The sequence below is a fragment of the Lissotriton vulgaris genome, chromosome 1_1 (genome assembly GCF_964263255.1).
Source record: "Lissotriton vulgaris chromosome 1_1, aLisVul1.2, whole genome shotgun sequence".
Taxonomy (NCBI): Eukaryota; Metazoa; Chordata; class Amphibia; order Caudata; family Salamandridae; genus Lissotriton; species Lissotriton vulgaris.
This window is the reverse complement of record NC_141685.1, coordinates 776,660,130-776,685,432: the sequence shown is the minus strand read 5'-3', so window position 1 is coordinate 776,685,432 and position 25,303 is coordinate 776,660,130. Positions and strand designations below refer to the sequence as shown.

At 47.2% G+C, this 25,303-nt stretch overlaps 1 protein-coding gene across 2 annotated transcripts in view; it reads left to right on the top strand.

Annotated features, from left to right (window-relative positions):
* Positions 1–25,303, top strand: part of TPR (translocated promoter region, nuclear basket protein) — a 684,526-nt gene that overhangs the window by 271,482 nt on the left and 387,741 nt on the right. For both annotated transcript variants that reach the window (XM_086956072.1, XM_086956065.1), the window contains exons 27-29: positions 201–348; positions 5,883–6,020; positions 7,576–7,707. In XM_086956072.1, the coding sequence (XP_086812198.1) occupies positions 201–348; positions 5,883–6,020; positions 7,576–7,707 (418 nt within the window). The remainder of the gene's footprint in view (positions 1–200; positions 349–5,882; positions 6,021–7,575; positions 7,708–25,303) is intronic.

The window sequence follows — 25,303 nt, the reverse complement described above, 5'->3', positions numbered from 1 at the left end:
TGTAGATATCTCTGCATTAGATTCAGCATCTGCACTTAAAATGCTGTGTTCTGGCACAATTCAAGTCTTGCTCAGATTAACACAAACAGGACTAAAATGCACATACTAATGAACTGATGTCGGTGGCTAGGCCAAGATGGAAACCTCATTACAGTTTCCAAGAATTTTAACAAAGTAACTAACCTAGGTTTTTCTTTCAGGTTTGTGCGTCGTGAGAAGGAAATTGCAGAATCCCGGTTCGAGGTGGCACAAGTGGAGAGCTTACGCCACCGGCAGCGAGTGGAGCACCTGGAAAGGGAGCTGCATGAGCTTCAGGACAGCCTCAATGCAGAGCGGGAGAAGGTTCAGGTGTGTACCAGGGTTTGGGATACTGCTGGACAGGTCGACCCTACATGTACTCACAACTATCTTTAGAAGTAACTTCTATTCTACCCGCGCAGGAGATGTGATTTGTTGGGCAGACCGGGTATATGTAAGAAAACCATCCTACCTTCAATGTATTCGTTATCTTAACGTTTTACCATACAGTTTAATACCTGTTCATTGTAGATTAGTAGTGGGATTTATATACCCTCATGTCTGTGGTCATTAGGTGCAGTCGATTGGCCAAGCTTTGCACTTTGGTTTCTGCTTTGAGGTGTCTTGATACAATATGCCCCATAAGGGGTTATTTTAGAAAAACAAATAGAGGATAATTATGACAGGGAATATTCCTCAAGTTGTTTCTACCCTCGATGCCTTGTTTTTGTTGTAGTGAAGGCGAGGTAGAGTTTTAGGGGTGGGAGTTGTGTAAGTAATAGCTAGTGTTATGGGTACCGGGAAGGTTAAATAGTAGCAGGTTTAGACTTGGCCTTGAATACTGATTTGGTTTGAAGTTAGAGCATGGGGAAGAATTGTGTCGGTTTGGAGTAATACATTTTGATGCAGAGAAACTCGTAGCGGATTTATTTTGGCTAAGTAATGTTACTGTCATTTTATTTGCCTTCCATTTCGAAGTGTTGTCTATTAATGAGATGTTTTTGTGAACTTCTGGTGCTTTGCTTCAATGAGCTGTGTAAAATTAACCCTGGGAAACCAGTCTCCTTGTATACCTTCTCCCCCTACCTCTGTCCCACACTAGTGGTCCTCCACTAAACCATAGATTTCCCTACTCCAATTCTCCTTTTCTGTTGAACATTTAATGACTCTAAACTGCTGTTGTGTGTTTTCCTGGCGCTTTGAAGAAAGCCATTGGCTCCTGGTCCGCTTCTAGGAGGTGTGCAGCAAATCAGTTCTTCCCCTGAATAAATGGGGGAAACCGCCTTTACAATGAAGTTTGTACCTAGTTGTGCCTTTAGCATATTTTACAACACATTTTTACCACGTGCATGCCTTTACAACACATGCCTTTACCATGCATTTATGGTAAGTTAGTTCACCCCCGCACAAACACATTTTTTTATATATATAAAAATGTGTGGTAATGGTATGAGTTGTAAAAGCATATGCATGGTAACAAATGTATGTTTAAGGCGTACTAGATATTTTCTTGCACTGTAACGTCGAACAAACCCAAAAATGGTCATCTTCTAAAACCTTTTTGTGTGGCCTTCAAAAAGACTAAAATCTATTCTTCAGGGACCCTTGTTTTTTTGCCTACCTGTCATTCTCATGAATAGATTCATAAAAATGCATAGAATATTTTTATGAACAAAAGGGAGAATTCTTTAGTGCTTTATATCCAAACCACTCAATCAGATTAAATAACTAAATAATGGCCATCTATCCCTGGCAGGATGATCATTCAGTAGGAAATTTCTATAGTCCAAACATTTTGTAATGTTGATGATTCGTAGAGCATTTTCAGGTTTCATCCACAGTATTTTTATATGAGTTCTGTGAGAAATGTCCATTTGGTCTTTGCTTTACACAGTTAGTAGCTTGCTCAAAAGTTGCAGAAGGATGACACTTTAAAAATAGCTTTATGTTAAGACGGCTGTTGAAAAACTGTGTAAGGTAGTTGTAGAAAGCTGGCTTTTAATGTAGTGTAACAAAAAAAGGTGCATTGTGTAGAAAGCCCAGACAACCATTATTGGCCTACAAGGCTTAAATTAATAATCCAAAAACACTTTTGTAGTAGTGTGGGCAGGCAGTTTAGGCTTATGAGAAGGTAGTGTTAAGCATTTTGTGTACACAGTCAATAAAAAACACACACTTGGGAAGAAACTCAAGACCAATGTAGAAAAATTTCAGGTATTTTTATATATATTTTAACACCAAAAACTTTTCAGGATATCAATTTTTACAGGTAACTAAAATTGTAGCACAGAAAGCATTGTTACGCAGTAATGCTTTCCAAATGGAGAAAGAAACATGTACTGCATACTGGAACTTGCAATCATATTCCGGTGGTCTTGTTTAGGACTTGTGTGCTTGGGAGCCAAGGTCCAAAGTACCACTAGCAATTTGAGTTTACCTTCCCTGGAGTTTCCGGGTGCAGAGATGCTGTGCTGGACAGGTTGGTAGCTTTCTGTGCTACACCGTAGGCAGAGGGGAGGGGGGTGGGGGAGAGCACATAGAAACAGACTGCAAAGGGGGACTTGGGACAAGTCCCGGAGCTGCCAATCGGTGGCTCGGTCCTCGTCCTGGGAATAGGGGGGTGAACAGTCTGTTGTCCTAGACCCAGGCCAAGGATCTCTGGTGCACAGGGTTTTTGGTTGTCTAGGCCCGTGCGTGAAAGGCCCTCATGATTCTCGGTTAGACCTGCAGAGGGGGGCAAAACAGGACAGCTTGGCCCCTCTCTGTGATGTCCTCTGTGATGCTGATACCCCTCATCGGCTGGCCTTTTATTTCAGTGTTCAAGTCTGGATTGGACTCAAACAAGCTCTGGTTGCTGCAAGAGGTCCGGTGCCCTGGATATTGGTGCAGGGTGGCTCCGGTTGGTCCTGGCATCATCACACTTGGTGGGGAGACTGATCTGACCTCCAGGAGCACAGTGACCTCCCAACTTCGGCGAAAAACGACAGCAACTTTAAAGTAACCAAACTGCTTTTTCCAGAATGCTTTGGGGTGAACAGTGCTGGAATTCTAAAGTCCACCAGTAGTCTGCAGTTCTCTCTTCTGCTCTTCTTGGGCCCTCTTTTGTCAGGTTGTTCTGATTTCCTGGTGTCAGGGGAGAGCAGGGTATCTAAATACTGAATATAGGGGTGTGGAGGGTAGCAGCCAATGGACTACTTATCCTTGGGGTCACTATGCCCCCAACATGACCACTTCCTGTGGAGAGTGGGCATAACCCTATCCCAGAGTTTCTAATTCCACCAAAGTCAAGACCGTGGAATACGTTCGTGGAGCACATCAGGCAGCCCACCTTAGGGGTGTGGCTGGCCTTGTAGTGCACCACGCGTACTTGTGTAGCTAATTTCCCACCTGTCCTGGTGCCAAGTGGGCCTCAAGGCAGGGGTGGCTTTCACTGGTCTGGGGAAATATGGGTCACATATCAAAGGCAGCAGAGGCTTTGAAACCTCTGGCCTTGGTATGCGGATTCACTAGCCATTCTGCTGGAGGAGGTGATGACCTCTCCTTCTAGAGCAGGCATTGTTCCTGGCCTCCTAAGAGCATGGGCTTTATCAGGCAGGGGTGTCAGAAACGTATCTGTTGTGGCAGGCTAGAAGGATCCAGTCAGCCAGCACACTAGAAGACTAGTATGGTTCGTGGGGGTACCTCTAAGGTGCCCTTTGGGTATATGTCATAATAAATCTGTACTGATGCCAGTACTAGATTTATTAAGACAACAGGTTTGATACCAAATAACAGTATTTTCTGTGCAGCCAACCTGTTGCATGTAATATAAGGCACCCCGTCTTAGGGCTGCAAGACCTGCTGTAGGGTTGACTTGCATATACTACATGCAGAGACTTTGGCATGGCACACAGTGAGTGTGCCATGTTGTGCTTTCACTCATGGTTTGCACCATGACACGGAGTCTGCATGCAATTTGTGTGGGGGTCCCTAAGGGTGGCATAAGACATGCTGTGGCCCTTGGGGACCATCTTTAGTACTTATTCCCTAGGTACCAGGGGTACCATTTACTAGGGACTTACATAGTTGCTAAAGTCATTAAAAGGTTAAAATTAGACTTTACTTGATTTTAGGGAAAAGAGGAGTGGCACTGAGGGCTGGTTAGCATACCTCGGTGCACTGCCAGTCAAAAAGCGGCATTAAGTAGTTCCAAAGGTGGCAAACAATGCAACAAAATTCCAGTTTCTTATAGTATCCCTTGCAATTAGTCATGCTCCTATATTAAGTCTTGGAAAGGGATGTCAAAATAGGCCCCGGAGTGCCCGATCAAGGCCAGACTTTAAGGAGAATTCGGAAAATGCGAATGAAGTTCATTTAGATTAATTACATTGAAGTTATTTTAAGTGGCTATGCTGGAAGTGACCTGGATCCATCCCTTTTGCACCTACATAAAATAATCCTGTACAAAAATGTCTTTATGTACTTTTGCTTACTCTGTGATTAAAGCTCCTCCTAGTTACAAGTCGGCCTTGCAGAGTTTTACTCAGCGGAAGTTCCGGAAAAAGTCTGCCGCGCTCCGTGGAGTTCCGCCAATGGCAGAGTCTGATAATTCGCGCTGCTCACACCCATTTTTAGTCCTGGGGGTTTGTCCCGCATTCTAAAATCAGCACAAACAGCACTACACATCGCACCAGAGGGGGCTGCTGCTTCCTTCTGTTCAAGTAGACATTCTACTTGAGTGTCGGCCTCCTCAACGCGAGTGGCAGATTTCTCAAAACTATCGCCCGTGTTGAGAAATCTTACCGGGAGGAGGTCTAGCGCGCACTATTTTCTCTGAAGTGCTTGCCAACTTAAGGTTAGCGAGCTGCTAGAAGGAAAAAGCTCTGCTCTGTGTCACTTCTTGGGTTTTTTGGAACTCTCGTGCAGAGTGGGCAAAATGCCAAGAACTCTGCCGATGGAGTGAAATTCTACGCCCACCGCTAGTTAAGTCTGATCCCTTGCATATTATTGTTTGCAACTCCGGTGGTAGCATCCAGCTAGTCATCTTTCATATTTGTTTTCAATCCCTGGCATTATAATGATGTAACTGGCAAGGGCATTTTCTATGCCTTCCTCAATAGTGATACATGATCAATCAGTTGTGTGGGAAAACGTTTCTTCAGTGAGACACACTGGAGTCTGGCATCTATGGAGCGGTCTCCTCTCTCACCACCATAGCGGGGTTAATTGAACTCCAGCTGGATGTGGAGTACTGCAGTCCTTTTGAGTCTGTTTTCCCTCACAAACTATTCTCCCCAAAGATCTCCGTGTCATTGTAGGTGGATCATGAGGGTCTTTGTTGTGGGATACTTTGCTCATCTGTTTCCAAGCCCCATCCATAGTCTCCTAACTACTTTTGCCGGTCACCCACATCTACCAACGACCGGTGATACACTGGCAGAGAGGGTTGATTTCAAGGCGGACTGTTTGTGGATGCTATAACTATCCAGTCCCAAAAACCGCTCTGCTAGAATGGGGTGTTGCACTGTTTTACGAGTTTCACTTTACAACTGTCTCTGAAACTGTAGCTATTAGTAGTTTTTTTTCTTTCAGAGATTTCAATGTTTATTTATGAAATCTCCCCAACAGCTTTTCGTATTTTTATTTATTAACCCAGAGATGTTCTTGCTATTCTGCTGCAGTATGAGACTGAGGTTACACCATTTCCAGAACTGCGTTTAACTCCCAGTCCAGCCTTGGATATTAATTGAGGTTCAAATTGTCAGTGATTATGTATATCTTTGACTTTGTGCTGTGTAGATTTCTTTGCCTTCTGTTTTGTGAGACCATATCACTCCTGTATTTGCTGATTTAGAAGTCGTTGAAGTAAATGTTTTGCATTACAGGTCACAGCTAAAACTATGGCGCAGCATGAATCCCTAATGAAGAAGACAGAGTCCATGAATGTGTTGACTGAAACAAACAAAATGCTGAGAGAGGAAAAAGTGCGGTTGGAGCAAGAGCTGCAGCAGCTGCAAGCCAAGGTCGGCTTAAAATGTCTGTTGATCACATGTGGTCTCTGACCATATCCAAAGTTGTCTTACTGCACTGACACAGTATTTCTCTTTTGTATGGTCTGATACTGTTCTATCAAAGGGCTTTTCCTGAGACCTGGAAAGTGCCAGTTCTCCAGAAAGCAGCAACATGATATCTAGTGGATGTAACATGTTTGAAGTCCTAATTTTTAATGCTTTACCTTAATTGTGGTTTAAGTTCTTTGGTTGCATATATTTTACTGATGTACAGTATCTTAACATATCAGGCATGTATGCTCTAGTTTATTTCATTTACTTTAATTCAATACAAGTGGATCCCCAAGCTGCACCCCCCACACATACGCTCCTGTTTACTTTATATTAGAATTTTGCCTTAACAACGGTAAACTGAGGTGTAAGGTAAGCTCCCTTTCACCCCTTCCCGAAACTCGGTGCTCCCAGTACCTCCATGCCCTGAAGGGCTGATTCCACACAAGATTATCATAGACTCATTACTAGGGCTTCTATATTCTCAAAATGTCAATACTTGTAAACACCACTCCTGAATAATTTTAATGGTGGTTTGAAGGTTTCTATACAGATGTCCTCTAGTATGTGGATTATATAAAGTGACTTCTTGGAGATGAACTGTTAAACACAATTCAAAATAGGCATTCTTGTGCCTTAATTTACTACATTTCTATAAATCATGAACTGGTACATAAAGAATCTGTGCCTTTGAAAATGGATATTGAAACTCTAGCCACCCCTTGCAACGTTTTCTTTGATGGATTGGGCACCAGTGAACTGCACGTTTTCTCTTCTGTTAGTAGTGATTGCCTTAAGGGATGATTAAATGATTTGCTCCAACTAGTTTTAAGATGCACAATATCCACATGTCCTATAAACTAAGGGAAATGTTTACTGGATAGTATACTGACATTGGTTGACATGGGCGAGGTGCTTTGCTTTGTTCAGTTAGTCCTCCAGTTGTGGTTGGCTCAGTAAGTAATTTGGACTCAATTTGAATTGTAGTGCAAACAACTTTATTTTTTGAAAAAATATGCTTCTGGTAATTTAATCTACAAGTGATCTAGCTGTTTTTACTATTTCTATTCAGCAGCTACTTCCAGCAGGTGTCGTAAAACCTGTTCATTTAAAATAGTGCCCTCATAGTTCTTTATTTAGGCACAACTCTCGTTGATGCTCAATTTTTAACCAAGCATTTTCTGTCAGAAAAATACTCTACAGAATAGAGTAGGTTCTCAACAATAAGCGTCTTTTAATTGCTAATATCAAGTGACTTGCTTTACCAAGGACATTGCTGCATTCTTGAGCTTTTCTTTCAAAAATCATTACTTTCAAGCCTATGGCTTAAGGTGGATCAACTGAAGTGTCCCAGCATTGCACTGTGTATAATTTAATTTGGCTGTTCAACTGAACTTTTTATGTTGGCCACTGTGCGCTTTGTGAAGACAGCTGACATCTTTTTGTGCTCCGTTTATAATGCATAGTTTTGAACTCAAATGTGGTGACACATTACCCTTTTTGTCCCCCCTCTCAGGTCCGTAAGCTGGAGTCCAACATTATGCCGCTTCAGGAATCCAATGCAGAGCTAAGTGAGAAGAGTGGCATGCTGCAGGCTGAGAAGAAGCTTCTGGAGGAAGATGTTAAACGATGGAGAAACCGCACTCAGGTGAGCCCCTGCAGATCTTCCCTATCCAGATACACTTGACTACGATCAAATCATTCACTCTTTTCATTTAATGGTAATTGGAGAGAAGATGTAGCCTTACAGCTAGAGCAGTCTACCTCGAAACTGGGGAACCGGGTTCGAGTCTCGGCAACGACGCTTAACATCCTGTGATTCTGGGAAAATCACTTAATCTCCCCGTGACTAACAACAATGAATGTTTCCATCTGTAACAAAACTGGTGCTCATGTAAAGCGCTCTGACAACTGATATCTTCGGGTCTAGTTCTCGCTATATAAAACTCAAAAATAAATATAATAGGAGGAGGAGCTTCGCGGGCAAGCAAGATGGCCGCGTGAGCTCGGAGCTCCGAAGAGCCTCCGATCCTCCGTATTGATCCTGCTACCTATCCTGTCCCACAATAGTGGGAATCTGTTGCAGTGCTGTTGCTGAGGCGGGGCCCGTTCTCCGATCGAAGATCCGAGTTTCCTGTGCTGAGTTACACCGTGGTGAAGATTGGAAACGACGACGCCATAACAGTCTGGCATTACGAGGGCGACGGTGGTGCTTCCACACGGTGGCAGTCCGGAAGGTTGGAGCTGCCCCATTCTGCGCTGTTGGCCAGAACAAATTGTCCAGCGGCCTGTGTTCTGATGAGGCGGTGGAGGTGCATACTGATTTCTGCCGCCTGGAAGCGGTAGCATCGGTTGGACCTTTCTTCTGGCTGTGATACCCCCGTCGCCCATCATGGCGGGCAGAGGGGACCCGGACAAAGGGAAGCCCCCAAGAGTCAGCAGGAAACCTTCCCTCTCACAGACCACCACCTCTGAACGTTTCTCCCTCCCAAAGGGATCGCCTGGTGCTTCAGGCCGTGCTAAAGACTCGCAGCGCGATGTGTCTCCGGAAGATGCTGAACCCACCCTCCGGGATGTTATGGGGGCCATTGCGGGCATCAAGGCCGAAATGCACAAGCAGCACGAAGTGTTGTCACACAAGGTCGACACGTTGGCGATTGAAGTCAACCTTATCAGGGCCGACCTCGGAAAGACGAACGACAGAGTCAAGTCGCTCGACATTAAGACGTCGAGTTTGACTACTGATATGTCCGACCTGCAGTCGGAGGTTCGGGACCTAAAGCCACGAACACGCTGCTTGCCCGCAGGCTCGACTATTTTGAAGGACGCGCAAGGCGCCAGAACGTCCGCATTATCGGTGTGCCAGAGGGCGCCGAGGAAGACGCTGCCGATCTTTGTTGAGAACTTGGTGTTGAAGCACTTGGCTCCTGGTGGACTGAGCAAGTTCTTTTCGGTGGAGCGAGCGCACAGACTACCTGATAGCCAACCGAAACTGGGGGCATCTCCGCGCCCCATCATTGCCAGACTCTTCAATTTCAGGGACCGAGATGCGATCCTGCGGGCATCGAGAAGAGGTGGTCCGTCGAAGTTCCAGAATGCCGATGTGAACTTTTTCCCCGACTTCACTCAAGCGGTTCAGAAACGCCGGCAAAGCTTTATGGGCGTCAAGCGTAGGCTGAGGGAGATGGGGATGAAATACTCCATGCTATTCCCGGCGAAGCTTCGGATAGAACATGGTGCCCGGGTGGTGTTCTTTGACTTGCTGCTGGGGACTGGCTGGACACCTTGCCTCAACGTCGGACTGCCCCTGAGGATCGGTCGGAAGAGGCGTCGGGTGGTCCTGATCTTCAGGAATGAACAATGCTTCCTCGGACTTCTTTCGGTGGATGGCCCTGCAAGTGCAATCAGTCACGGACTACTGTTTTTCTTTTTCTTTCTAATGCTGCTTTTCAAGACTGGGGGATAACGAGGGGTGATAGGATGTCTCCTTTCTCCTCGGGGGGGCTTTCCGTAGATTATTTTTTGGGGGCGACAGGCACACTGTTGGTTGGGGGGTCTTCTTAGTCTAATGCAGGGGTGCAGGGTGGGGGGTGGTTGGTTTGAGCGTTTTACTTATGTTCTTCCTTTCTCTTGTGGCAAGGTGATTATCCTCCTGTTTACTATGTTGCGGTAGCCGCTTTCTGGGGGTGGGGGTTGGGACGATGCTTCTTTGACGATGGGGGGTAAGACGCTAAATGTATTGAGTTGGAATGTGAATGGGCTGGGGGATCGCATTAAACGTGGGGTGGTACTGCAGATGTTTAAACGGTGTGTACCCGATGTCATTTTGCTACAAGAGACACATCTCATCGGCAATACGTGCCACGCACTCAATAGGAAAGGGTTTAAGATGGTGGCTCACTCGGGGTTCTCTTCGGGGTCCCGAGGGGTGGGGATTATGGTGCGCATGTCTCTCCCATTGGAGGTGGAGACTAGGGTGATTGATGACAGAGGTCGCTATGTTGCCGTTGTGGGCAGATGGGAGGGGCGTACCCTGGTTTTGGTTTCTGTTTGTCCCCCCAGGCCTGCAGACGACTACCTTCCAGGATCTCGGGGGTGCCATTTTGGGCCTGCCAGAGGGATTGCTCATAATTGGTGGGGACTTTAATGCGGTGGTGTCAGGGACCCTTGACCGTTTTCCATCCAGAGATCTTCGTAGCGCACAGTCATGGCTCCCAAATTTTCTGAGCACCATGGGTCTTATTGATTGTTGGCGGCTTTTCCATCCCGCCCAGCGGCAGTACTCCTTTCATTCGGGCGCGCACGGAAGCCTCTCCAGGGTTGACTATATCTTGACTCCGGCGGTCCAGGCCTCGACCATTTCCGGGGCCCGCCTGATGGCTAGAGGCATATCGGACCACTCCCCGGTTTGGGTGTCGTTTGACTTTGGCATTGTGGCGGCCTCTAGACTAGCACCGGTCAATCCTTGGTACTTTCGCAACCCCAAAACTCGTGACCTCCTAGCTAAAGCTATCGACCTGTATTTCTTCGAGAATACGGGCTCGGTATAGTCAGCCTTATCTCTGTGGGAGGCCTTCAAAACTGTCCTGAGAGGAGAAGCTTTCTCCTTAATAGCCGAGGTGCACAGACGCAGGGATGAGGAAATGGTGCGGTTGGAGTCGGAAATTGAGGACCTTGATTCTCAACTGGAAACAGACCCGACACCCGATTTGCTACACGCCCTCTCCTTAAAGCAGTCGGAGTACCGAGCCACTGCCACTGACGCTGCCAAGGCGATGGGCAGAGAACAGCAAGGGAGGATCTACGATGCAGGGGACAAGGCGGGCAAGCTTATTGCCTGGTTGGATAGGAGGGAGATGGCTTCCCGCGTGGTGCCCGAGGTTCTGGGTGAGGACGGGGTGGTTGTTACTGACCCCAGCGCTATTGTCTCGGCTTTTGCCGACTACTTCGAGACGGTCTACACCTCGGTCTCCACCTTGACTGAGTCGGACTCGGCCTCTTTTCTGGAGGGAGTTGAGCTCCCTTGCCTGTCGGACACCGAGCGTGACGACATGGATAGGGGCATTTTGGCTGACGAAGTGGCGCTCGCGATACGATCTTTGCGCTCCGGCAAGGCTCCCGGTCCCAACAGTCTTCCGGTGAAACTTTACAAGATCAAGGCTGACACCGTTGCAGTGCCCCTGCGGCGCATGTTTTTGAAGGCTCCTGAAGCTGGTGAGCTTCCGCTGGACCAGCGATTGGCCACCATTGTGGTTATTCACAAGGAGGGGAAGCCCAGGGACCTTTGCAGGTCATACCGCCCGATCTCCCTGCTGAATGCCGAACCCAAGATTCTGGCTAAGTTACTGGACAACCGGCTGGTGGGTGTGATCGCCGATTTGCTTCATCCGGACCAGTCGGGATTTATACCTCACCGCAACACCGCTCTTAATCTTCGGAGGCTTCACGCTGTCATGGCTCGGGTGCATAAACTCAGCGAGCCAACCGTCTTGGCATCTCTGGACGCGACGATGGCGTTTGATTCCCTCGAATAGAATTATCTGTGGGCGGTGTTGTCTAAGTTTGGGTTTGGCCCCGACTTTATTGGTTGGGTCAAGCTTCTCTATGCTTCCCCGCTGGCCAATGTGACGGTCAACGGCCGGGTGTCAGCTTCCTTTGCCTTGCGCAGAGGTACCAGACAGGGTTGTCCGTTGTCGCCGCTCCTTTTTGCTTTGGCGTTTGAGCCGCTCGCTGCCTGGATACGTACCCACCCTGACATCTGTGGGATCAAGTGGTCGCCGGGCTTTGAAGACCGGGTTTCATTGTACGCGGACGACATCCTGCTCTACCTAACTTCCCCCTGTCGGTCTTTGATAGTGGCTTTTGACGTGTTGAGCACTTTTGGCGGGTACTCGGGCCTAGTCATTAATTGGTCGAAATCCTACCTCTATGTGCTCAGTGGAGGAACCCCACGTCTTCCTAGGGGTTGCGCCATACAGGTCTCGCAGCAGGGGTTTAAGTACCTGGGTATCTATATATCAACGGATGCCCGGGCACGATACACTAATAACTTGCTTCCCCCTCTTGCGCGCCTCAGGCGCGATGTGGAGGGTTGGAAAAGATTGCCGCTGTCCCTGTTGGGCCGTGCAGCATTGTTCAAGATGATGTCCCTGCCCAGATTCTTATACGCGCTCCAAAACACGCAGGACCCTGTCCCTTCCAGATACTTCAAAGAAATTGAAGGTCTGCAGCGGGCCCTCTTATGGGAGGGTAGGCCGCGTATTGCCGTTGTTAAACTGACTATTCCTTGGTACGATGGCGGCATTGCTCTGCCTGACATCCGCTGGTACTATTGGGCCTCTCAACTGGCCGCTCTTAACCACGGCTTTTATGGCCCGGCGGAGAGTCCGGGGTATGCCGTGGATAGTTGGCTCTTGAATGACGGGATGTACCACAGAGCGCTATATTCTAGGTCCCTGGATGGAAAAATGACTGGTCCCACCAAGACTGCCGTGCACATTTGGAGGGCCATCACGAAAGCACTGGGGTGGAAGGGTAGACTTACTATGGCCACTCCACTTTATGATTCTGACTTGCTGGGTAGGCTGTGGGACTCGAAGGGGTTTGACCGGTGGGACCTTATTGGTATCTCCAAGGTTGCTGATGTGATGTCCAGGGGGGAAATCAAGTCTTTCGAGGTTCTGAAAACTGAATTTCAACTGGGTGCCACAGAATACTTCAGATACGCCCAATTGCGACATGCCCTTACGGCTGCCCTGCCCACTGGTTAGAAGGTTCCCGAATCATCCCCGCTGGAAGACAGGGTGCTGGACGGCCACATGCCTGACAGTGCCATTTCCCTGACCTATAAAAAGTTGATAAATGTTCGGACGGATCTGTTGAATGAGACCAGTGGGTGCGTGATGGGATTGAGTTGGATGATGAGGATTGGCAGGGTGCGGTGTCTTCCCCCAAAGAAGTGGCAATCTCGGCCAGGCTTCGCTTGGTCCAATTGAAGATACTCCACAGAGTCTATGTCACTGGCCCTAGACTGATTCACATGGGGCTCTCTGAGGACGGTCTATGTAGGCGTGGGTGCGGTGCGCTGGCCACTTTCATGCATACCATCTGGGAATGCCAGGTTATTGCTTCTTATTGGGAACGGGTGCATGTGGTTATGCGTGAGGTGACTGGTGTGGATTTGCCTGCAGAAGCTCGGCGCTGCTTGTTGAACTTGTGGGGTCCGACTGACTACACTACTGCCCAAACCCAGTGGGTCACACTGGGGAACATGGTGGCCAAGCGAGATATTGCGCAGAAGTGGGGCGCCCCGACTCCCCCCACCGTGGGACTGTGGAAAACCAATATGGATTGGTGCATGCTCCGTGAGAAGACTGTGTATGTGGCCCGTGGTAAGCCCAAGAGGTTGGGGGGTTGTTTGGGGGGCCTGGAATGAATATAGGGGTGGTCTTTGTGTGCCTCCCGATGCAGGTCCGCTGGAGGTTCGTCTCTCTCCCTAGCCCTTCCTTCCGCTCAACTTCTCACCTTAATGGAATCCTGCTTTCTTTCCCCCCCCCCCCCCCCCCCCCCCCCCACTTTGTATGCTTATCCAGTATGGTTACTACAGAGAGCTAAATGGTCCCACCTGCCCCCTGGCATCGTGCATTGCTGCTCATGTGTTCTTCCTTGCCACTTTCTTTCTTTTAATGTTCCCTTTTTTGTTGATTCGTTAGGTTCTCATATTATAATATAAAATTAAACCTGATGTGCTCCTCAATTTGATTTGGGCGCACCTCTTCTCCGTTTTTGCAATGCTGCCTAGCCTCAGGGATGTAAGGCTAAATAGCTGTGTGCCTTGAATTTTCAATAAAGGTTTTCCAAAAAAAAATATATATATAATAAATTTGAAAAAATGTCTTGCGATTGGATCTTTGGAAGTAATGGATGTTGATCACATGATACAGCATGTTTTCTCTCACCAAAAATATTCATTATGATTATTTTGTATCTGGAAACCTGGCAGTGTTCCCTTGCATTGTGAGCTGCTCATGAGCAACATCTTCGGTAGCTAGTGACACTTATTAAAATGGTGAACCTGGAACTCCTGGTTTCTCTGTTGAAGTGTTATCCTGCAACGTGGCTTCTAATTTTCCTGGTGCTCCCAAACAGCTAACCTTTGAAAATGGGACCTGGGACAGGCCAGTTGCTTTAAGTGAATGAATAGGTAGTCTCGCATCAGCATGCTGCTCAGCGCTCCTTCCAGACTTTGTTTTAAGCCCATTCAGAAGGTGGCCAAAACTTAGAAGTATTAGGGGTGTCTTTCATAGATTCACATGCCAGAATCATTCCCCATTGTCGGAGTGGGAGTCTAACGGTACATAAAAAAGCAATATTATGCCTATAATAAACAAAAAACCTTGGTAATAAGCAACCAGGAAGTAAAGTAGCCCCAAGCTACAAGAGAAAAAATTTCCACACATGACTGTCATAGTCATTTTGTATAGCCCAAACTGCAGCTAATCAGGCGATAGCACCCACCAGAATGTTCTCCCCAGAGGCTCAGGCTCTCAGATTTTCTACTGCACGTCGTGTGAAGGGAGTGTCCCTGAGCTCTGCTCAGTACTTCTCTGACTGGATTTCTATCCTTAGGATGTCATCTACTAAAAAATCTCTCTTCAGGCCTTGTGAATCTTGTGGGAAGCTCCGGCTTTTTAAAGAAGATCCCCACAAAAAGTGCATCTACTGCCTGTATCCTGATCATGAGGTGAGAGATTGTAAGATCTGCAGGACCTTCCCTCAGAAGACCCTCCGAGATAGGGAAGTACGCCTACTTCTGTGGCTACAGAAGATTAAAGACCAGGATAAGCCTTTATCTGAAGTGGGAAGTGTGGCTTCAGGGTCATCTGTATCCTCCAGAAAGAGAATAGCTGAAGATCTATCTTATCCTGGGGCTAAGTGTTGAGGAAAGTTCAGCCCTCCAAGGGCTCTGGCTTGCCTTCTACAAAAAAGGCTTCTCCACCTTCTGAATCATCTTCTATTTCGCCCCCTAAAAAGACTGGAAAGTCTCCGGTGTCGAAAAAGCTTCCTGAGAAGGTTTTTCCTCAGAAGAAGACCGACCTTGCCGCCGACGGGCTCGTCAACTGCGCCTTCGTCGACTATTGTTGTCAACGCTACTTCGACAGTGACCTTCTCATCACCGAAGCCAATGCCACCTATCGTCGACGCTCCGTCGTCGGCGACGAAAGGAAGAACGATTCCTTCGACGAAAACCACCTTGACAACAGCTTCGCCGTTGACGAAAACTACCCCGTCGACTGCTACCTCGTCGACGAAGATTGGCTCGAAGTCGATGACCCCACTGTCGACGAAGACTAACTCGCCGTAGACGGCCACATCGTCGACTATTATCGTTGTCGGCGCTACTTCAACATCGACAGTCACCTTCTCATCGCCGAAGCCTAAGATGATCATGTCGTCAGCCTCTTCGCTGTCGATGCTGGTCTATGTTTCAATTAGACCTATTTCGTCGACTAAGGTAATGCCATCTATCGTCGACGCTCCGACGTCTGCGACGAAAGGAAGAATGATTCAGTCGACTAGTGCTCAGTCGACTAAAACCACCTCTACAACGGCTTCGTCGTCTATGAAAACTACCCTGTCGACGGCTACCTCATCGACTAAGTTTGTCTCGAAGTAGATTACCCCACCGTTGACTAAGACTACCTCGTCGTCGACGGCCACATCGTCGAAAAAGGTCTTGTCGACTAAGACCTCGTCGACGAAGAATGCCTCATCGTCTAAGCTACCGTCAACGAAGATTTCAGTGTCGACTAACATCTCCTTCGGCACCGTCGACGGCAAGACTGTCGACGCCTCTTCTGTCAACTTGCACTGATTTGCAAGTATGTTCCTCCACACAGTCTACAGCCTTCTTTGTCGCACCGGCAGCTTCTTTACTGGAAAGACGTGGCTCATCATTGCAAACTTTATCACCACTTAAATTGCCTGACCAACTGCTGGATTCTGATGACGACGAGGAGCAATCGGATGTAGACAACAGGCTTCGCACTGTGAGTCCGTCAGAATTGCTCAATAAATTTCAGGAAGAAGATCAAGATGAGGAACACTTTTCTGAGCCTGTGCATCAAGCTACTACTATGTTGCCCACAACACAGATGCCTTTGGCCCTTCTCAATAATTTGCAGTACATGTTAAACGATTACCTCCATCTGAGTTGGCCGGGTCTCTCCCATGAACTCCTGTGGCTCAGGCCTCTGCATCTTCTTTGCGGTCGCCAAGAACACCTTCTCCAGCGCCATCTCCTCATTCTCAGGAGGCTAACACCACGGATGAAGATGAAGAGGAAGGAGAGGTGGATGACAAATCTGTTTTTTCGGATTTGGATGAGTACCAAATTCAGACACCATCACCTTCTGCACCAGCTGCGGCTAGTTCCCCTCCAGTAGACATCGGAGGCTTCCATCTACTGATGGAGATGGGTACTAAAAGATTTGTAATTCCAATGGAAACAAAGAAAGATGATTGTTTTCTTTATGACTTTAAAGACCAGCCACGAAGACAGGTCAAAACTATTCCCATTATTGACTTCATATGAAAGGAAGGTTTAAAAATGATGGCAACACCCAATTCTCTTCCTTTGATCTTGCCCCGGTTGGACAAGAAATATAAAGCACCGGACAAATCTAGGGGATCCTAGGGGATTTTAACCTCCACTGGGACGACGACAATGACAAACTAATTAACTCGATCAAAGACTTCCTCTACGAGCTAGACCTTACACAAGCATGCATCCAGCCCACTCACTCACAAGGAGCGACTCTAGACTGGATTATTTCAAGAAACAAAGACCTCAATCCTTGCTATAGACCCGTGTGATTGGTCAGATCATCACGCCATAACATTCACAATACCTACAATGAAAAAAGGCAGGACCGTGCAACCCCGTAAGTCCAAAAAATTGATACGAGATACAAAAGAAGCTAATATTGAACTTCTGGTCGAAAGATGTGAGAAAGACCTGAAGCCTTGTAACAACAGGCAGAATGTCAATGAGATGACGGATCACTACCTAACGTCGATCGATAAGATAGTTAATGACACATTGCCTCAAAAGTTAAAAAGAGTCTCGGAAAAGCCAAAAAATCCTTGGTTTAATGAGGCACTGAACGAGGACAGGCGAAGACTGAGAATGGCTGAAAGGAAATGGAGACAACATCCATCCTCCCCCGAGCTGAAAGCCCTCAGGAAAATAAGGAAGCAATACAACAAAAAGATCATCAACTCCAAAAAAGAATTTATAAGGGCGGAACTGGACAATGCCAAAAACAGACCACGAAAACTTTTTGAGATCCTGAAACAACAGTCTAATAAACTAACTAAAACGACTCAAGAGAACCCGAAAAATCCCATAAGCTGCGAAGAATTCTCCTCATTTTTCACGGATAAAACTAAACTGCTAGAAGTTGAGCTTACAAGTGCCGCTGCTAATATCACGACCTTTCCCTCATCTGAAAATGAGACTAATGTGACCTCGGAAGATCTCCTAACAAAAAATAAGGCAAACTGGGACACATTTGAACTATACGACCAGGGAAAGATCGCCAAAACACTAGCTGTACTTAGACCGAACAACCACTATCAAGACCCGTTACCGGCAAAATGTGTAAGAGAAATCAACCACACTCTAGTTCCGATCTGGACTGAGATAATAAATGCCTCACTTGCACAAGGGACCCTCCCTGACTGCCTAAAAACAGGGCAGGTAGTTCCCATCATCAAAAAACCGACAGCGGATGCAACAGACCCGAATAACTATCGACCAGTGACTAACATCCCTTTACTCGCCAAACTTATTGAGAAATGCGTGCAGGGCCAATTGAGTCAACACATCGCTAAGTTCTCATTACTTGATGACTGCCAATCAGGTTTCAGAACAGGGCACAGTACTGAAACCGCGATCCTACATATTGTTGATGACGCCCTACAAGCCCTTGACCAAAATCATGCGTGTCTACTGATCCTTCTAGACTTGTCATCTGCATTTGTCACAGTAAATCATGAGATCCTGATGACCAGGCTACAAGACAGGATGGGTTTATCGGGAAACGTACTGAAATGGTTTAACTCCTTCCTGCAGAACAGGACTCAGCTATTCCTGGTCAACCAAGCAATCTCCTCCCCATGCCCTAACGCAATGGGTGTACCACAAGGCTCAACATTATCCCCAGATCTTTTCAACTTATATGTAGAACCCCTCACGGAGATTCTTCGAAAATCACAGATCTCCTACCATATGTATGCAGACGACACGCAAATATATATGAAGATCACCTGCAGTGACGACATAGACCTACTGAATGCAACTCTAAAGAAAGCGCTGCAATGGCTAACAACCAACCATCTGAAACTTAATGCCAACAAAACAGAATTCCTGTTAATCTCACCGACAAGGAGTCAACCAGAGGTAAAGGAATGGGCTAAATTGGTGACTGCGCTCAACTGCACTCCGACCCTAGTTAACTCAGCCAAATCACTAGGAATTATATTAGATGAGAACCTCGACATGAAAGAACACATCAACGCAATGGCTAAGAGCGCCCGCTTCCACTTGAACTATCTAAGAAAACTGAAACCCTTTATCTCAGAAGCGGATCTAAAACTTGCCATCCAATCGCTAGTTATTTCAAGGATCGAATATGGCTGCACCACGTTAGCTGGCCTACCGAAAACATCGACGGCACCATTAAAGGCCTGTCTCAACGCAGCGGCAAGACTCATCACGGGAACCAGGAAATTCGACCACATATCTCCTCACCTGAAGGCACTAAACTGGCTACCTTATGAAGCTAGAATTAAAATGAAGATAGCCTGTATTTCCCACAAAGCGATCCACTTCAACACGCCTAGATATCTAGCCAAGAAAATTAAACTATCGGGAGGTAACAGACCAACCAGAAGCGCTAAAGAGTTGCTATTGAAGCCGGCCTTCTTCCGAAAGAAAAAGACATATGACCGAGCATTCTCCGGAGCCGCCCCCAGAGTCTGGAACTCAATCCCTCCTAACATCAGGAAGATTAAAAACACTGCAACATTTAAACGGGAACTGAAGAACCACATGATGAGTATATACCCTACATAAAGATCCCTACAGACTACTGGTGTGAACATTTATGCCAAAAGAGGATCAGACTCATCTTGAATAATTTGAAGATCGACAAGACAAAGGACTGATTACCGCGCAAACACCGGCTGTACACCTTACTGCTACCTCATATTTATATGATCTCTACACTGTATCTCCCACCTGAAAGATACTACCTATACCTTACTTTGTTTATCTTTACGATCCTCGCTACTATCTAAACTATCTCTACTCTCAGTGCTAATCTACTTAGATAATTGTACTTATAATACTATGTAACCCTACCTCACCGAGCCGAATATTTGACTATGACTCAAGCTTTACGTTATGCACCTCTTAATGCTAATGGCACAGGCGCTAAGAATTTATTTATCTAAATCGCCCTAGATAGTATATCACCATCTACCTCACCTGTTTTGTTTTGTTGTTATAATTGCTACTATAATGTCAATCTGTAATCGTCTATGTTAAGCGCTCTGATACCCACGGGTCTTGTTCGCGCTATATAAAACACTATAAATAAATAAATAAATAAATAAATAAATAGGACAACCTAAGGCTGATTAGGTTGTTGCCCAAGCGGCACAGAGACAGGCCAGGAACCCCTCTTCGCCTATATCTGCGCCACCAGATAGGGTTGGCAGACGATTGGATTCCATCGGAAAAAAGGTCTCCACGATGGCAGCAACAACTGTATGTGCCGTGAATTCCCAAGCGATATTAGGGAGATACGACAGACAAATGTGGTCTGACATTTCCCCCTTACATAGAAATGTTACCAGAACCTGCAAAGTTGAAGGCGAGGCAGATATTGCGAGAAGGTGAACTCACCTCAGCAGAGATGATTGACGCAGCAGTAGATGTGGCGTCTACAGGTTTCCGGCAACTAGCGGATGCAGCTGTGTTGAGAAGGCAGGGATGGCTGAAATCCACATCTTTTCGCCAAGAGGTCCAAACTAAAATAGTCGACATGCCATTTGATGGCGAATTTCTTTTTGGCCAGCATGTTTGTAGGAGAGTAGGGTCTGCAATCCTATGGTCACCCCAGATTTTTGCTTTTTGCTTCACTGGTTTACGACTTTCCCTGGCTGTGGGCCTGCTAATCAGACCCACAGCCTAGCTGTTCTCTCTCTAAATTGACACCCATGTACTTTAGGTGCATTTACCAATTGGTATTGGGTCACTCTTGTAAGTCCTTGTACAGTGTACCATAGGTACCCAGGGCATAAGTGAACCCAAGGCCTACCAGGGGCTGCAGCATGTATTATGCCACCCCTGGCTGGCCATCCAAATCTGACACAACTGGCTGATCAATCAGCTGGGGCAAGGTGGTGTAATCACCCTTTGCTTTAGATATAGTATACCTATATCTAAACCTAAAATGGACACATATACTCCTATAAGTCACTCCTACGGCAGGCCTTAACGATCCTGGAGGCAGAGTGCTAGGAATTATGTGAGATGGTGCTCTAGCATGAGCTGAGCTTGTCTGCAGCTTTCGGAACCAAGTCCTTTAGCTGTTTCCATGATAACGCTATACCATATACTCTTAAGTGCATTATAATCCTCGTGGTTATTGCTAACTTTGGCATAGCATTATCAAAACATGTCGAGTAAGGTGTCATACGAATTGGAATACTACCCCCTCGCCAGTTCTGGTGACGGGGGTAGCATTCCACCCTTCTAGAGGGACATGACATGTATGTAACTGTGAATCCCGGTTAAAGTTAAACGAAGCCACAGCATCACAAAATGGATGCTGCCACCACAGACACAAGTCTGACCTCCTGCTGCTGGGAGTCCTTCCAGCGAGGGAGGCCTGGACAAAGGGTTTCCTGCCTTGGGAGGTGCTAGCACCTCCCCAGACAGGATTTTGTGTATTGGGTAGGACAGGCCTGAAAGGAATGAGACATGCCTGGGGCACACGAGGTGCCCTGTGCATACACCGGTTCAAACCAGGTACTGGGGCACTCCAGCCCCAGCTCAGGCGCGTAACCGGACAAAGGATAGGGACCTAGTCATAGTACAGCCCCCTTTAGGAGAATAAAGGTAGTAGCTGGTCCCATTCCAAATTGGATTAATCCTGATTTGAAACTCTACAAGAAGAAACACTGGACTTCGACGTTCTGCTCCACAGAAGACTGAAGAAATCTCCCTTGTGGCCAAGGAGTGACCACCCTGCACAAGCAGGCACCATCAAGCGTTCCAGCGGTTCACTTTGTCGTCTTCCCTGGTGGATCCAGACTTCAGAGCCCGACGAGACCCGGACTTCCAGAACTCTCCGACCTCTACCTACATCTGCAGCACAGCTGAGATCAGTGGGTGCGACGAGACACGTGGGACCGGCCATCTTGGAGAAACTGCACTTCGCTTCCAGCACGACTTCAGAGGCATCCTCGACGAAGTGCTTTGGGGATTGAGAAGCCCCAGCCCCGAGCAGCTCCTGCACAGAAGATCAGCCCTCCAGCATCCACGAGATCTGCGTGGGGCCCTTTTGCTTGATTGCTGCCCGACGCGTTGTCTGGTCACTTGCCGGCTGGCTAGTGGCCTCCTAGACGACGATCCTTGAAATCCACACCACTGGTCTGGTTTCTCCAGACTGGCCCCTGCTTCCCTGCAAAGGAGAAGCACCCCGGACCCTCCCGGTCTGCACCAGACGCCTTTTTCACTCACCGCGTGGGTTGCCTTTGCCAAGGCCTGTTGACGCCGAATCCGGAACCAACACCGCCGACAGCGAGAGCCTGCGTGGGACAGCTCGTGCCTCCATCCTGGTCGTCCAAGACACCTCCTGGTCCACGTGGCTGCAGAGTCAAGCGTCCACTCTTCAGCTAATCGCGACAACAGCATCTGGTTCCTTCCTGGTTCCACTCCAGTCACTGGCTAGTGACTGTGAACATTGTCCCCTCTGCTTTCAGGTCTTCATCTTCCTCGATCCACCCTTGGGTCGCTCCGGACATCTTCCTTCTGGCTGCCTGCAGCATCTTTTCTTCCAGGCTCCATAGACTTCAACGCGGAAACCCGACACACTTTGACACCTATGCACCCGCAGCCCGTGGGTGAGGTAACAAGAGCATTTTGGTGCTCAAGGGTAGATTAACTCTCCTAGTGTCCAGATTTCCAGTTGTTTTAGTCCTAGCTAGTCGGAACGGTCTAATACTTACCTTTTCGTAATTTGTACTGTCCAATGACTTTGTTACGCATCTCGCGTGTGAGTTTACACTCTGCACAAGCGTCCTGTGGGCCTCCTGCCACTTACCTAAGGTTAGGTTAGTGTAGTCCCAGCGATCCTACAGCTTCTGGACAGCTCCATTCCTTCTATCGATTTTCTTATACCACTTGCTTAGTATATGGTTTGTTGCGCCCCTAGGGCAACATTGTAACTTGTGCAACTTAACATATTTTTCTTAAGAGTCTTGTCATGTGCTTAGCCCTCTGACCTCATAAAGAGTTCAGAGGTGTATGTTAGTTAATAAATATCTTTATTTTCATAACTACCTGTGTGGTGTCCTTTCATTTGGTATTCAAGGGGTTATATGGTAAAACAGCCGGCTTCACATGCCAAAAGAGTTTAGCCTAAGACTGCTTTGTTCATGCTACCATTAGGATAGCTGGTCTATAAGGTTGAATTACAACCAATCACCATAAGGGTTGTTTGGACTGATACAAGGTGATCACTAGAACTAGTGAGCATCCTATATCAAGCCAACTTCTCACAATGTTGACGAGGCCTTACAGGCTATCAAGAAGGAGACAGTGAGATCTTTGGGTAGCCTTCAGTTTCGTAGGTCGTCCTTTCGAGGTGCTAAAGGGCGTGGATCCTATTCCAACAGAGGAAACTATAATCAGCAGAGATCATACCAAACCTTGCAAACTAACCAGAGACCCCAGCCCTACAAACAGTAGTCTTACGTACAGTGAGGTAACTCCTACAATCAGTCAAGGAGAATATCACCTACCGTGTTATGTTATATTCATTTGTAATGCGCACGACTCACACTGGGGCATCTCGGCGCAGTCCCAATGATGCAGCCCTAACTATTCCAGAAGCAGAGGGTACCCAGATTAAAAAAGAAAGGCTTTAAGATGCTTCCTGATAGCGGAGTAACTGGGGAGTTCCCTTATGGATTGGGGTAAAGTATTCCAGTACTTTGGGGCCAGGAAGGAGAACGCCATTCCTCCAGTTCTTTGTAGTCGAATGCGAGGGACCTCGAGAAGCCCAATTGTAAGTACAGAGGGCCTTGACACTTCAGTGCTTTAAAGGATAGGCAGCAAATTTTGAAGAAAGAGCTTTTCTTAACTGGAAGCCAGTGAAGTGATTTTGACAGCGGCAAGGAAGGGGTGCCTGCCGGCCGTGGAAGAGATTCCAATAAGAAACCATGAGACACGCCACCTGCCACCATATCTCCCCTCCCCCAGTCAAAAGTTGGAGCAAAAATATCCTGTTTCTACTCTAACTGGTCCGCAATTACTACAGACAAGTGGGTCCTGGATATAGTGGCCAGGGGCCACAATTTAGAATTCATCAAGATCCCTCCAAATTCTCCTCCCAAGGGTCCAACTCCCGCTCATATCAAGGAGTTGTTCACCCAGATAAATTTGATGATACGGAAGGGAGCGATCAAGAAGGTCCTTTATTTGCAAAAAGGAACAGGTTTTTACTCAAGGTTTTTCCTCATTCAGAAAAAATCGGAAGAATGGCGCCCTATCCTCTACCTACGCGCTCTCAAAAAATACTTGAAAAAGTTGTCCTTCCGGATGTTAACGCTTCAAGAAATCCTCCCGCTTCTCTCAATGGGGGATCACATGGCCACCCTCTACCTTCAAGATGCTTATTTTCATGAGCAGATCACCCTCCCCAGACACAGAAAATTCCTACGATTCAGAGTGGCTTGCAGGGATTTTCAGTTCAAAGTACTCCCCTTTGGACTTTGATCCGCTCCCCTTGTATTCACAAAAGTTCTGGCTCCGGTGGTGGCACACCTCCGCTTAGAGGGCATTTAAATCTTCCCATACTTGGATGATTGCCTTATCAAGGCGAGTTCTTTTGCAAAACTGAGCGCTCATGTTCAAAGATGCCTATCACTATTCCAGTCGCTGGGTCTTTCCATCAACTTATAGAAATCCCATCTCATTCCATCACAAAAAGTCCTTCTTGGGAACCACACTGGAAACCCAACTCACTCCGGCCTTCGTCTCAAAAGAAAGACAACACAAGATCTGCAAGTTAGCTCGCCTATTGCAAGAAAAGAGTACATTTCAGTTCTGATGTTCAGATCTTTCCTAGGGATGATTTAATCTTGCATCCCTCTGATACCCAACTGTCGTCTCAGAATGAGACCTTTGCAAGAAGAACTCAACCTCCAATGGTTGCAGGTTTCGGGGTCATTCGACGACATCATTCACATAACTCCTCGAATGCGAGAAGCCTTTCTCTGGTGGACTCAAAGAATTTACAGGAGGGATGTGCATTCCTAGAGGAAACGCCAAACTTCACCATCACCATGGACACTTCTCGCGTGGGATGGGGAGCACACCTTCAGGGAATGACTGTCAGCGGAAAGTGGAATATGCAACCAGAGAAGTGGCACCTCAATCTCCTTGGAGCTGCGACCCATTTTCTTGGCCTTGAAATTCTTTCGAAACAGTCATCCAAGGGGCCTCGGTACAAATTCGGACAGACAATACAACAAGTGTGCATTATTTATTCAAACAGGGCGGTACAAAGTCAACCCTGCTCTCTCAAGCCCAGGAGATCTGGGACTGAGCATTGAGTCAGGGATCAGCATCTCGGCTGTCCATGTTCCGGGGATCTCCAATGTTCTAGCAGATTCCCTCAGCAGATCTGCAATTTCCAATCACGAATGGGAGATCCATCAACCAACATTGAACTGGATCTTTCGGGAGTGGGGACACACCGATCTGGACCTGTTTGCAACAAGTCAGAACCGCAAATGCCCACACTTCGCAAGCTGGCTTCCCCACAAGGGCTCGTGCTGGAATGCGCTTTCGATAAACTGGTCAGATATACGCATACGCCTTTCCTCCGATTCCGTTGGTTACTAGAGTCATCCGCAAGATGAAGAAACAGCCTTGTCTCATTCTC